This window comes from Gaeumannomyces tritici (genome assembly GCF_000145635.1).
Source record: "Gaeumannomyces tritici R3-111a-1 unplaced genomic scaffold supercont2.3, whole genome shotgun sequence".
NCBI lineage: Eukaryota > Fungi > Ascomycota > Sordariomycetes > Magnaporthales > Magnaporthaceae > Gaeumannomyces > Gaeumannomyces tritici.
Window position 1 is genome coordinate 775,669 of NW_008804547.1, and position 12,356 is coordinate 788,024.

The 12,356-nt window shown below is 59.2% G+C and overlaps 5 protein-coding genes and 1 non-coding gene across 8 annotated transcripts; 2 read left to right on the plus strand and 4 right to left on the minus strand.

The window, feature by feature from the left end:
- Positions 1-52: 52 nt before the first annotated feature.
- Positions 53-2,508, minus strand: GGTG_05340 (hypothetical protein). The gene is made up of 3 exons (XM_009223139.1): positions 1,765-2,508; positions 1,109-1,682; positions 53-1,011 (listed from the first exon to the last, which is right to left on the minus strand). Coding segments are annotated over exons 1-3 (1,089 nt in total). The 5' UTR covers positions 1,767-2,508; the 3' UTR covers positions 53-498.
- Positions 58-140, plus strand: GGTG_20107. Its single transcript has one exon. It is a non-coding gene; the product is annotated as a tRNA-Arg (tRNA).
- A 316-nt stretch (positions 2,509-2,824) lies between the features above and the next one.
- GGTG_05341 (hypothetical protein) lies at positions 2,825-3,153 on the minus strand (the record flags this gene model as incomplete). The annotated part of the gene is made up of 2 exons (XM_009223140.1): positions 2,825-2,971; positions 3,010-3,153. The coding sequence occupies 2 exons, from the start codon at positions 3,151-3,153 to the stop codon at positions 2,825-2,827; spliced, it is 291 nt and encodes a 96-aa protein (XP_009221404.1).
- Positions 3,154-4,119: 966 nt separating this feature from the next.
- GGTG_05342 (oligosaccharyltransferase alpha subunit) lies at positions 4,120-6,121 on the minus strand. Its single transcript, XM_009223141.1, has 3 exons — positions 5,572-6,121; positions 4,644-5,492; positions 4,120-4,562 (listed from the first exon to the last, which is right to left on the minus strand). The coding sequence occupies exons 1-3, from the start codon at positions 5,886-5,888 to the stop codon at positions 4,283-4,285; spliced, it is 1,446 nt and encodes a 481-aa protein (XP_009221405.1). The 5' UTR covers positions 5,889-6,121; the 3' UTR covers positions 4,120-4,282.
- A 242-nt stretch (positions 6,122-6,363) lies between these two features.
- On the plus strand, positions 6,364-10,741 carry GGTG_05343 (hexokinase). Of its 3 annotated transcripts, none has more exons than XM_009223143.1 (5): positions 6,364-8,066; positions 8,778-8,926; positions 8,997-9,407; positions 9,490-9,944; positions 10,016-10,741. In XM_009223143.1, exons 2-5 carry the CDS (start codon positions 8,783-8,785, stop codon positions 10,437-10,439), a joined length of 1,434 nt encoding a protein of 477 aa, XP_009221407.1. In that variant the 5' UTR covers positions 6,364-8,066; positions 8,778-8,782; the 3' UTR covers positions 10,440-10,741. The 3 variants fall into 3 exon arrangements, with proteins under 3 accessions (XP_009221407.1, XP_009221408.1, XP_009221406.1); XM_009223144.1 differs by having other exon boundaries at positions 6,364-6,965; XM_009223142.1 differs by having other exon boundaries at positions 8,044-8,704.
- On the minus strand, positions 9,470-12,270 carry GGTG_05344 (arginine N-methyltransferase 2). The gene is made up of 2 exons (XM_009223145.1): positions 10,758-12,270; positions 9,470-10,692 (listed from the first exon to the last, which is right to left on the minus strand). Exons 1-2 carry the CDS (start codon positions 12,157-12,159, stop codon positions 10,658-10,660), a joined length of 1,437 nt encoding a protein of 478 aa, XP_009221409.1. The 5' UTR covers positions 12,160-12,270; the 3' UTR covers positions 9,470-10,657.
- Positions 12,271-12,356: the final 86 nt, after the last annotated feature.

Below are 12,356 nucleotides of genomic sequence, written 5' to 3' on the forward strand. Positions count from 1 at the left end.
TTCCCCACTTGCAGTTATAAGCAACATACATTACCCCTGAACTTATATGATCGATAAGGCCTGGTGGCGAAATGGTATCGCGTCAGATTTCGGTTCTTGAAATTCTCTGAAGGTTGCGGGTTCGAGCCCCGTCTGGGTCGATCTTTTGGATACTCTGCACCTAAACTTCAACCGTTGAAATGACATTTTTTAACCGGCTGACCGGACTTTCTTTTGCAAGGTCTGTAATCATACTCGTTTTGTTGCTGAGCAGCTTAAGGGAGTAACTTGGGGAAAAGCAACAGAACTTATACAGTACACAAAACGCCGAGAATTTCCAAAGCCAACCTAATACTCCCTTTTTATCTCTGCACAGCTACTAGGGGGCGGCCCTCGTTCGCGACCACATGCCGCAAAAAGGCCGACAGCTTCCCATCAGTGCTCCCACTAAACACCACCAAAACATTCTCACAACCGCATGCTCCGAACAGACGACGCAAAGGTGAGCTCGGTCTCTCCCTACGACTCGAGCGCCGGGGCCTCGCTCCTCTTATCCTTAGCCACCGAGCCTCCCCGAGGGCTGGTCGGCCCGTCGACGAAGTCGCTGCTGCCGCCTCCGCTCGCGGCAGCCTTTGGCGACTGCGGGGCCGTCCCGTTGCCGCCGCCGGCCGTCGCCCCGGAGGCGCTTCTTCGCGCGCCACCACCGGCGTTCGCGCTCCTCTGCTGCAGCGGCTGGCCGGTCGCGCTCGGGATGGCATCAGCGGCGGCGGCGGCAGGCCCCTCTAGCGGCCTCTCGGACCCGAAGCCGTAGCCGGGCCGCCAGTCGCGCAGGTCGTCCTCACAGTCGCACAGGATCTGGCGGCCGGCAGGGGCGCCGCCGTAGGGGGCCAGCTCGGCGCCGGGGATGACGGGGTCGTCGTCCAGGAGCTCGAGCAGGCGGCGGCCGTGGCGGGCCAGTATGATCTGCTTCTCGGCGCGCTCGATGGTGGCGAGCAGCTCGGCGTCGTAGGCCTCCTTGAGGCTCTTGCGCGTCTGTGGATTCGTTTTTTTGCCTCGGGTTAGCTCACCGAAACCCTTCTCGTTGCCGATAAACGGACAACTGCTAAGTAGTGTTGGATAACGGGCGTACTATATTGACCAGCTGGGCCTCGGCCACGAGGTTCTCGGCCTCGGCGCGGACGAGCTCCTGCTCGAGTATGACGAGCTTGGCGCTCTGCGGCTCCCTGCTCTTGATGCGGGCGATCTCGTCTGCGATGCGGGCGCGGCCGTCGCGCGACGGCTGGACGCTGCGCTCCGTGTTGCGGATGCGCTTGAGCGTGGCGCGCGAGTCCTCGAGCGCGTGCGCGTACGCGTCCTCTTGCTCGCCCATCTCGGACAGCACGACGCCGAGCTTGTCCGACAGGTCGCTCACGGCCGCGTCGCCCGTCTTCTCGCCCCACTCGGACAGCTGCGTGGCGATGGAGAGGCGCTCGCGCCCGGCGGCCTCGTGCGCCGACACGAGCGAGTTCTCCGACTTGATGAGCTTGTACAGCCGCCGCGACAGCTCGGGCTGCTGCATGGTGCCGCGCAGCGACGTGAAGGAGAAGCCACCCTTGCGGCCGCCCCCGCCGTTGGACGCGCCGCCGCCGCCCCCGCCGAAACCGTGGCCCGAGCCGCCGCTGGAGCGCTGGCTCTTGCTCGAGCGGATGGAGAAACTCCGATTCCTACAGGGGTTGACATGTGAGATGCCTGTAGCCGCGAAGGGAGGCGGTGGGGCCCTCCAGCTCCAGGGACGGGACGACCTACATGTTTGCGTTGTCGACGTTGCGCTTTAGGGTGTAGGAGGAAGGCAACGGTGCCTATATGGTGTAGATTATGGCCGACAGACTTTGATGGTGATGATGCGAGCTAGCCGCCCAGGAGGAGAGCCCACAACAGGCTGGGCGATACAGGAACGGCAGCAATGGCCCAATCCACGGGCAGCTTCCAGTGCAGATGCAGCCTTCCCGAGCTGTTGGAGGAAGCACCAACCACTCTAAAGCAGGGGGGAAGGTCCAAGCCTCGGGACGTTGCAGGATCGCGATTTTGTGTAGGTGGTTCACAGACGACGGACAAGAGGGACGAGCAAAGATGGGGGTCAGCTAGAGGTATGTACAACGCAGCACAGCGCTATCTCTGAGCTCCATCGCGGTGTGGCAGCCGCCTAGGCAGCCGCTCCAGACAGCTCCAGCTCCAGCTCCAGCCAGCTCTCCAGCTCTAGAAAACCGCACCACGCCACGGGCATGCAATGACGACGGCATCGGAGACTTGCAGTCACAACAGTAGCAAAGAACTAAACAAAGCATTTTCTAGCCATCCCCTCCAAGACAAGGCCCAGGACGATAGCGCCTCGGCAGCAATCAGGCGGGCGGCCGCCATGACATCGCTTTTGTCTTTTAGGGTGGATGATGACGGCACGCGAAAAGCTGGAGCCGGCCGAGACAGCAGCGATGACATCATGCGTCCCATCCCTGCCTGCCCGGCCCCACGTTTGCTGTGGTGGGGCGATGGCCCGCAGGGATCACCTAGGGTCGAGTGCTCTCGATCCGTCGGGGAGCTTCCTCGGTGCCTCCCTCGGCAGAAGAGCCACAAGGCCATCAGACGAGATGCAGAGAAAAGGGCCCAAGCTATTGGTACCAATGTCGGCAATTCCCGTACGGCCTGCCATTGGGAGGTGAAATTAGATTCATTCTCTTCATGCATTACAATGATGGTTACGTGCGTAGATGGACATGCGAAATGATATCTCTCCGATCTAGCAGTCTCATGACCTGAAGACGCCTTTCCCCTAGTCCGTTATCACCTCCATAAACCGAATACATGCAAATCATAACTCATAAATCTTGAAAAACATGACAAACAAAACGACAAGTGGTAGCTCGGTGTTCCCAGCATCGCTCAAACATATCGGGTCCTGCTGGACTCGTACACCACAGGCCCGCTGGTGCGATAGCTGGTCGTGCTCACGCGGGGGCTGTGGCTGTGACTGTGACTTTGATGGCGTGATGAGACCGAGACGTAGCTTGCCCTGGGCGAGTGGTGGTGATGGTGGCCATGGTGGCCGTGGTGGTGGTGGTGGTGGTACGGCCTCGCGGCGGGCACGATCTCCTCGCGGTAGTAGTACTTTGTCTTGGAGGGCTCGGCACCGAAACACATCTTGACGAGCAGAGCTTGTGATGGCTGTTACACGGGGGTTGGTTGGCTGGTTGGTTTTGTTGGGTATGGTGATATTTTGGAGTGAACTAGTTTGTAGACTTGCTTGGTTGGCGTGTGGTCGCGATAATATGGCAATAACGGGAACGACGGCTGTCGAGGATGAGCGGGAGGACCACCAAGTTTATATAATGGAACCCATCACGCAGCCCGTCCGTTTAATGACCGCTACCGAGCCTCAGGCAGTCACCGAGAGCCATGGGTTGCAAGTTACTAAGTCCCGCCGATAAAAGAGGGTGTGATGCCGAAGTAATCGGGTAAGGGATGTCATGGAGGAGGGTCCCTGCGTGGTGTCGGTCCGCCACCCACCCTGGTCTTTGCGCCCGACGAGGCAGGGCAGCGAGGGCAGCAAATCGGAACCAAAAGTCCCAGAAAAGAACCGACGAACTACGCCATCCGCCGCACTGGGGGCCAGCAGGGGCCGTGCTGCTGCGAAACCTGGCCTTTCATGGCCAGACACATTTGCTGCACACGGCATGACCTGGTTTGGGGAGGCTTGCTGCTTACGGATTACAGGGTTGGCCATGGCTTTGGGTGCAGGCAGACGGGATGACCCCCGATCCGGAGCCAGAGCGAAGGAGGGTCCTGAACCCTGCTTTTGCTGTACCCGCATCTCGCCCTGGCCCCACATGCATCAACCTTTCTTCCATGTCTCCCAACAGAGCTCTGGCATGACGCCGGGGACGTTGGCTCGTTGGTGGTGGATGCGTGGTGACAGGGCGATAGGCTAGGGATGAGCTTGTCAGTTCCTCGGGAGACGGGAACTACCAGTAGACCGAGGTAAGAGCTGCACCGTTCAACGGATGTTCTCAGCACTCAGCACTACAGCCGGGCGTTGTCAGTTATGCATCCAGACGCATGCCAAGTTCTGAACCCTTCACGTTCACGTAACACACCGGCTAAGCCTTGATTTTGGGTCTGCGTCCCAGCTGACCGCTGCCGTGCCGCAGCCACAGAAGATAAATCTCAAAAATGCCATTTCTTTTTTCTTCTCCGGTCCCTTTAAACGTGGTATTACATGTACACAAAATGAAATCCGCCATCCATCCTTTGATACCCTCCTCCTCGTGGTCTATTTCTTGTTCGCAAACTTGGTGTCGATCCGGCCGATGGCCCAGGTCAGGACGAAGAGCCCAAAGACGCTCGATGAAATGACGATAGGCTTCCTGAGGCTCGCCAGGAGCGGGTAATCGTACGACACCACAATCTCACGGTCACGGAACTCGTCCACAAGGTTCTGCGCTGTGATAACAAGCGACGTGCGTCCAATCGTGTCCAGGAACGACTTGTGGGTGCCAATCTCGGTCGAGATTATGGACGAGCTCGGGATGGACGTGTAAAACTTGATGTTCCTGTGTGCATCGGGAGATTAGCGAACCTGGTAGTCAAGCCCACTGGCGTGCCTGCACAGGCACAAACGGATAGACACTTACTGGGCACCCTCAGGGAGCAGCACCCGCAGCTTGACCTTGGCGTACTCAAGACCCTCGGGCTGCTTGGGGCCTTCGAGGAAGGGCACGTTCAGAACATAGCCGGTTCCGGCGCGGTGCAGAAAATTTTTGGCGTCCGAGTTCCAGCCGATGGTGAAGGGGAACTGCCAGCCGCCAAAGAGTGGGTAGCGGGGCTTGATCTCGAGCAGGGCCTCGCGCTTGCCGCTGCGGAAGCGCGAGGTCGACACGTTACCGATGACGTCGTAGTAATAGGCGTCACTGCTGCCCGCGCGCAGCGGGAACCTCATCTCCTTGAGCGCGTGCGTTGGCGAGTTGTGATAGCTCTGCTGCGCCCACTTGACGCGGTTGAAGAGCGCCGACAGGTTGGCGCCGCGGTGCTCCAGATCGTATCGCTCCTCGAAGGCAACGTTGCCGCCCCAGTGGCTAACCTCGACATCGCGCTGGAGTAGGGACACGTGCGTGACTGGTTTGACGAACTCGAACCGCACGTCAACCGGCTCCGAGGCGCCGGCGGGCTTCTCGCCGAACGGCCCGTACACGAGCTTGGTGCCCTGCTTGGACGGGTTGGGCTTGTCGCCATCGACGCTAGGCAGCTTGGTGTAGTCGGGCACGTTGGCCGATGCGGCCTTGACTTCGGTCTTCTGCTTGGACGTGACGTAAACCGAGGGGCAGTAGGCCGAGAACGAGTACGACAGGAACTGCGGCGCATCCTGCGTCACCAGAGCCGGGAGCGGCGTGTAGGCCTTGACGAAGTAGTAGCTGATGCCGAGCGTCTGCTGGCTGCCGGCCGGGAGCGGCTCCGGGAGGCGGATTCGGTAGTACTGCCGGTCGCTGGGTTGCGGCAGCGCCGAGGCCCTGGTTAGCTGCCATAGCCCCCTCTACACGAACCGGACGAGGGTATGGTAATCACCTCTTGGGGTCAAACTCGACCGCCTCGACGGTAAAAGGTCCAGCCTCGGAGTTTTTCCTGTCCTTGACCTCGATGCCTCCTATGCGGGACATCTGGTCCGAGGAAAAGGGGATGAAGTATTCATCTTGGGGCGAGGAGGCGATGTTCTCAATCAGGACATTGACCGACTCCTTGACGTAGTTCTTCTCGAGCGACACAACGTGGACGAGGTTTGCGTTCTTGAACACCTGTGGGGGCTTGAAGGTCGACGGGAGGTCGACGGAGCTGGCCGCCGCGACGCCGAGGAGCGACAGCAGGGCCGCTGTCACGAACCTCATTTTGAAAGAGGGAAGGCGGAGAGGATGGACTCCACACTCGCTGCTGAAGACGGCGGCTGGCAAAGAATGGCGACAAAAGACAAAGACCACAGAGCCCCCAGGAAACGAGGGTGTAGCAGGATCGCAAGAGAAAACGGTCGTCAGTGGCCGAGGCTGGATCAACTCAGCTCTCTCGTCGCTACTCAGCGCGTCTCCACCGGTTCTGCCGTCGAGACAGCTTGCCTCAATTGAAGCAACCCGTTCAGGCAAGTAGCTTACGTTGCGGTTTCGATCATGCGCCACATTTACCCCAGGGGTAGTAGACTGTGGCTGTTGAGCTCCACTAGCGGCTCTCGCTTGCTAGGACAAGGGCCTGGGCGCCCGGGCCATTTTACCGCGGGGGCTAACTGCGTCATAGCTCAGGCTCCAAGGCAAACCACACACCACACTCTACCCCACCCCGGCTGTTGGGGATTGCCCCAAGGAGGGGAGCAGCTTGCCGACATGGAATTGAGAAGGCAAAATGTGCACTTTGCTCGGTTTGTGGCCAGAAACCCGAGAATGAATCTAGCAGGCATCACCAGCTCTAGCTCTGCATTTGATATCCTCGAATTCAACTGAACCAAACAAATAGGTGCCAATTGAACTCATGGCGGCAAGCTCCACTCCCCTTGTGCACTGAGGGGCTGGTAGCGGGTGCAGCTTGTGGGCACGTCGCCCCATCCATGGACGCTACAACGTGCACAGCACCTAAGCTCTGGTGGCATGGACGACCATGGCATTGCCCGGCGGAAGGTGGGAGCGTGGACCCGCCGGGCTCTATTTCAATCGTCCATAGGTGACAGCGAATGAAGCTGGAGTGAACATTCCGTCACTCGAGCTGCAAAATACTCGAAACTCTGCGTGAGATATCGCATCGCCTTGTCCGAGTTCCAACGGCGACAGCCTGTCACCCTGTCCAACGCCAACGGCCACCCCTCGCGCCGTCACCGACGCCACAAACAGTGTGGTGCTACAATAACGCTATCCAATTATAATCAGCATCAGTGAATATGGTTGGGCTGGGTCCAAAGAAGCCGCCTGCTCGCAAAGGTACTGGTATGTGTGCCCCAAACAGCTTTCTAGTCACGCCTGTTATCTATCCCGCCCCCTCCAAAGCACAAGACTCGCTTGCCTGCCTTCCCGCATGCCACACCCATCGGCTTGACCAAGGCGGCGCGGTCTCGGCAATGGCTGGTAGTGCTGCCGCCTGACCCCCCAAGTTGCTTGCACCAAATCGCGCCTCCAGCATCCAGCCCGGGGCGGGGGTGAGCAAGACTGCCTCTGTCCTGGTTCGAGTATTTTTGCTTTTTTTTTGGTTTCTTTATCAGACAGCAAGCTACTTGCGGGAAATACGGTGTCAAGTGGCATACCACGCAAACCTTTGTGCCCGGAATCACTCAGCGTGATCACCCACCCCCTGGCCTCATTTTAGCCTTTCCTATCGCGCCTCGTCCTCCCCTTTCTTTCCCTGTGTTGCCCCCTTGAGCCGACCACACTATTAAGCAAACAGTCATCTGTCTGACCATAGGCTTTCACTATTTTATTGCCTTCTTGTCCCCTTGATATCTATTGCCTCCACCTGCCCACACCGGTCCGACAAGGTTGCGGACAAGACGCTCGAAGAGACTTGGCGTGGCGGAGATCACCATCCTTCCAGACTGGGCCAGAGCCCACGCGACATGCACCCTCCCCGTCCAACGCTACCCAAGGGAGCTGAGTGAGCGGTTGGATACCAGAAGCACACAGTACTTGAGGAGACGGCTGCCCCAATCCCTCGCCCATACCTACCCTGGTCAAGACTCGATTGGACCATGCTGCCTTTTTGATTGCATCACTGCCTTCACATCCGTTTTGGCTCTTCTCCAAGAGTTTGGGCGAGCTGCCGTGCCGCCGCGCCTGGTGCCACCACAGTCAGAAAAAGGAAGACATAGACCCGATAGCCGACGGGAGCTGCCTGCTGCTAGTCCAGACCGAAACCGCATCCATCCATCCATCCATCCATCCATACCAGACCTACCCCTCCTTTGACAGCCAGGCCGCGCGAAACAGCAGCTCCTCCCGTTCCCCTTCTTGCCGTTCACGCTGCTGCCATCCACCCGCATCAGTGCATGCGCATCTCTTAGCCACAGTCCGCACTGTCGCTCTTATACGCAACTGGTAGGTATCACGGCGCTTTCCTGGAGGTTGCCGCCGCCACCGTCACAGAAAACGTGCTCTATCCGGATCATCACATTCGACGCTTTTCTTCAATCTCCGAAACCCAAAGCCGGGCAGTCTTCGTGCCGCTGCCACCATAGCAGTTCATCGCATCTGGCCCTGGCCTTTTTAATTTCTATTTCTGTTTTGTTTTACCAGCGTATACCTCCGGTCAATCCCCCAAGTGGGGGAGGCCTGCGGGCTGCCTCATGGTGTTTTGCCTTCTGCAGTGTCTTCCCCTTCCTGCCACCCTGCTTGTCTTGGTACCTTATTTCATCGATTTTATTTACTTCCCTCAAATCCATCTCCCACCAATGCGCGGGGCGTGGTTGTCTTTCTTTCCACATACGAAACCCAATTGTCGCAGTCATCTTTGAAATTCAATCCCTCCACGCCTGGACCCTTGAGGCGTCGACCTGCCGTCAACCCTATCTATCCAATTATCGCTTGTATCCATTTCAATATCAGGAGTAGTTCTCCAACCATCTAGTTCCTTTCCTAAACCACCACACACATGTCGTATTCGGTCGAAAACGGGCGCTTTCTGCCTACCAGATGGCGTAGCGGCCACTCATACCACCACCACCCCCACACCTCAGGCAAGGCTCGCCTTGGTCTTCACATATTGGATCGCAGGGACCTTCCTCGCTGACAATTGTTCCGCCAATCCAGGCACCATGACCGAAATACCTAAGGATCTCCTCAAGGAGATCAAGACCCTTGAGGAAATGTTCGCCGTCGACACGGCTAAACTCAAGGAGATCACAAACCACTTTGTCGGCGAGCTCGAGAGAGGTCTGACTGGTGAGGGCGGCGATATTGTAAGGGCATCGCCTCTGGCCCCCATCTGCGCCTCGTCGTAATGCTGAGACTGACTGTGATTTCCCTCAGCCCATGAACCCTACGTGGGTCATGTCGTTCCCGGATGGCCATGAGACGGGGACCTTCCTGGCTCTGGATATGGGAGGCACCAACCTCCGCGTCTGCGAGATCACCTTGACGGACCAGAAGTCCGAGTTCGACATCATCCAGTCCAAGTACCGCATGCCCGAGGAGCTCAAGACTGGCCAGTCGGACGAGCTGTGGGAGTACATCGCCGACTGCCTCCAGCAGTTCATCGAAACCCACCACGGCGATCCCAAGAAACTGGAGAAAATCCCGCTTGGTTTCACTTTCTCGTACCCGGCAACTCAGAACTACGTCGACGAGGGCATCCTGCAGCGCTGGACCAAGGGCTTCGACATATCTGGCGTCGAGGGCAAGGATGTCGCCCCGATGCTAATGTCGGCGCTCAAGGAGAAGGTAGGACGGACTGCTCTCGCCTCTGGCTACGGGGCTGCCGGATGAATGCAGCCACTTGCTGACCGGTTTCCTACACTGTCAGGGAGTGCCTGTCAAACTGGTTGCGCTAATCAACGACACTACGGGGACTTTGATCGCCTCGGCCTACACCGACACCAAGATGAGGATTGGCTGCATCTTTGGCACTGGCTGCAACGCAGCATACATGGAGAACTGCGGCTCCATCCCAAAGCTGGCCCATATGAACCTGCCACCTGACACGCCCATGGCCATAAACTGCGAGTGGGGTGCATTCGACAACCAGCACAAGGTCCTGCCGAGGACTCCTTACGACGTCAAGATCGACGAGGACTCGCCCCGGCCCGGGCAACAGGCCTTTGAGAAGATGATTGCCGGCCTGTACCTGGGCGAGATATTCCGGCTGATCCTCGTTGACCTGCACGACAACCACGAGACGCGCATCTTTGCCAACCAGGACATTTCTAAGCTGCGTAGAGCCTACACCCTCGATTCGTCCTTCCTTTCCGCGATTGAAGAGTACGTACCCAAACCACTGTCGGGGTGAATTCAAAGTGCCTAGTGTTGGCTCTGCTGACAATCTCTCGTAGCGACCCATTCGAGAACTTGCAGGAGACGTCGGACCTTTTCCAGTCCAAGCTCAACATCCATCCCAACAAGAATGAGCTTGAGCTCATCCGGAGGACGGCCGAACTCATCGGCACGCGGGCGGCGCGTCTCTCGTCGTGCGGTGTCGCGGCCATCTGCAAGAAGAAGGGCTACGAGTCGTGCCATGTCGGCGCCGACGGGTCCGTGTTTAACAAGTACCCCAACTTCAAGGCGCGCGGGGCCAAGGCGCTGCGCGAGATCCTCGACTGGCCCGAGAAGACGGATCCCAAGGAGGAGGACCCAATTGAGATCCTGGCGGCCGAGGACGGCAGTGGCGTGGGCGCCGCACTCATCGCCGCCCTAACCATCAAGCGCGTCAAGGAGGGCAACGTGGCGGGCATCCGGAACACGGACAACTTCAAATAAGCCCGCCAGGCAGTCCTACGGGGTGTCTCTATGCTCCAAGGGACCGTGAACCACTTGGCCAGGTAGGGACGTGTTCGTGATAGACCATGAGTAGGGTGTTGTGAGCTTGGGACACGATTGTGCGAGGAGTCGATGGGCGCTGTCTGGATATATATAGTCTTGGTATTGGCGTGGCCATTGGTTGATCAAGTTCTCGTCGTCTGGGCAAGGCTTGATGCTCAGCCTAGAAAAGTGCACACAGGCAATTGGTATTCTATAGAAAAAAAGACATTAGCTTTTTTAAGACCTTCTGATACCTGGGGTAAGATGTAAACTCACTGTCGAGAGTCCAGTATCTCCTCTTGACGCCCTCCCACTCCCCGGCGCCGGCCTCGCGCATGCGATCCATGTCGACGTCGACGGGGGTCCAGTCGACGTCCATGCCGGCCTCGGAGAGATGCATGTCGACAACCCTGGTGTAGACGTCGTAGCAGACCTGGCGGTCGGCGCCGAGGCCGTTGAAGAAGCCGAAGCGGCCACGCTGGTCCAGCAGACCCGGGACGAGGTCGGTGAAGAAGAGACGCAGCTGCGAGTAGTCCTCGCCGAAAGTGTCGAAGTAGATAGCGTCGTAGACCTCGCCGGCCTCGAGCAGGCCGTGGCAGACGTCCTGCCACCTACCGCCAAAGATCTTGTAGGCGCCCGGCTCGGGGCCGCGGGCTTCCCAGGACGCGCCAAAGGCCGAGTCGGGTGATGTGGTAGCGTGGGCGAGGACCTCCGGGTGGGCCTCGATGACGTGGTGGCGCGAGGGGTTCGTGGCGGCGAACATGGAGTCGATGATGCCCATGCCGAAGCCGATGTTGAGGATGCGCTTGCCCGAGGGGAGGGGGTCTGCGGAGGAGTCGGAGGCGGGGGAGAGGAGGGCGTGGACGCTGCGGCGCATGATCTCGGTCTCCCAGGCCATCATGACGCCGTTTCCGTCGTCGTCGACGAGCTTGCCATCCAAGTAGGTGAGCTTGGAGCGGAGATACGTCTCGCTCTCGACCTTGTGCTCGCCCTGTTTCTGTACTGCGCTTGCGTTTGTGTCTGCGTCGCTGGTGGCTGCGGGGGCGGATTTTGCTTCCTCCTCGCTGCTCGGCACTGCGGTCGGATCGGCCGCCTCCTCACCCTTGGCGTCGACGTCGACAAGCTGCGGCGCTTCGTCCCCGTCTTCTAGCGGGTCCGCGTCACCAGCAACAGCAGCGTCCTCGGCAATGGCCTCGTCCTCGTCGCCGCTCGACAGGGCCTCGTAGCCGTCCAGGACGCCAAAGAGCATCTCGGCGCGCACGCCGGCGTCCCTGCACATGGTGTATAGCTCGGGCAGGCCCAGGCGCAGGGCGAGGCAGCCGGGCGTCTCGTCGGCGTCGTCGACGTCGTTCCAGATGGCGCCGGACCAGAAGAGCTCCGTCAGGGTGGCCTTGGCGGCTTCTGTTGTTCTTGTTTTTGCTGTTGATTTGGCATCATCGTCCGAGGAGGAGGCGGTGGCGGCGGAGCGGATGGCGGCGTGCAGCGGCGTCTCGCGCGTCGCGGGGTCCTGCGCGCTCGCCTTGCCGGGGCTGTCAAGCAGCTTCTTGAGCGCGGCGACGTCGTGGGCGGCGGCGGCGCGCAGGATCTGCGCCGTCTCGTCCGGGCAGTCGGACGAGATGCGGGCGGGGGCCGGGGAGGAGGGGGCTGCACCCTGCGCCGGGGCGTCGGAGGTTGCCATCCTTGTGTCTTGGGTCCAGGGGTAGCTCTCGGTGTGGTGGCTCGAATGTCTTGTTTGATCTCTCTACTTTTTTTTATATTTTTTAATTTACCCCTCGGCTGGCTGCGTCCTGGTCGCGCTGGTGGTGGTGCGGGGCACTCTCTCGCCCCAGTCGCAGGGGGTCGAGACGCAGCTTCCAACATGGCGAAGCAATTGGC

Coding starts and splice junctions, on each gene's coding strand:
- GGTG_05340 (XM_009223139.1), bottom strand. Junction 1,012..1,108: donor AGGCCCAGCTGGTCAATATA/GTACGCCCGTTA, acceptor ACGAATCCACAG/ACGCGCAAGAGCCTCAAGGA.
- GGTG_05344 (XM_009223145.1), bottom strand. CDS start 12,159: ATGGCAACCTCCGACGCCCCGGCGCAGGGTGCAGCCCCCTCCTCCCCG. Junction 10,693..10,757: donor GAGATACTGGACTCTCGACA/GTGAGTTTACAT, acceptor TTTTTTCTATAG/AATACCAATTGCCTGTGTGC.
- GGTG_05343 (XM_009223142.1), top strand. CDS start 8,620: ATGTCGTATTCGGTCGAAAACGGGCGCTTTCTGCCTACCAGATGGCGT. Junction 8,927..8,996: donor CTGGTGAGGGCGGCGATATT/GTAAGGGCATCG, acceptor GATTTCCCTCAG/CCCATGAACCCTACGTGGGT. Junction 9,408..9,489: donor TGTCGGCGCTCAAGGAGAAG/GTAGGACGGACT, acceptor CTACACTGTCAG/GGAGTGCCTGTCAAACTGGT.
- GGTG_05342 (XM_009223141.1), bottom strand. CDS start 5,888: ATGAGGTTCGTGACAGCGGCCCTGCTGTCGCTCCTCGGCGTCGCGGCG. Junction 5,493..5,571: donor GTCGAGTTTGACCCCAAGAG/GTGATTACCATA, acceptor GCCGCAACCCAG/CGACCGGCAGTACTACCGAA. Junction 4,563..4,643: donor CTGCTCCCTGAGGGTGCCCA/GTAAGTGTCTAT, acceptor CGATGCACACAG/GAACATCAAGTTTTACACGT.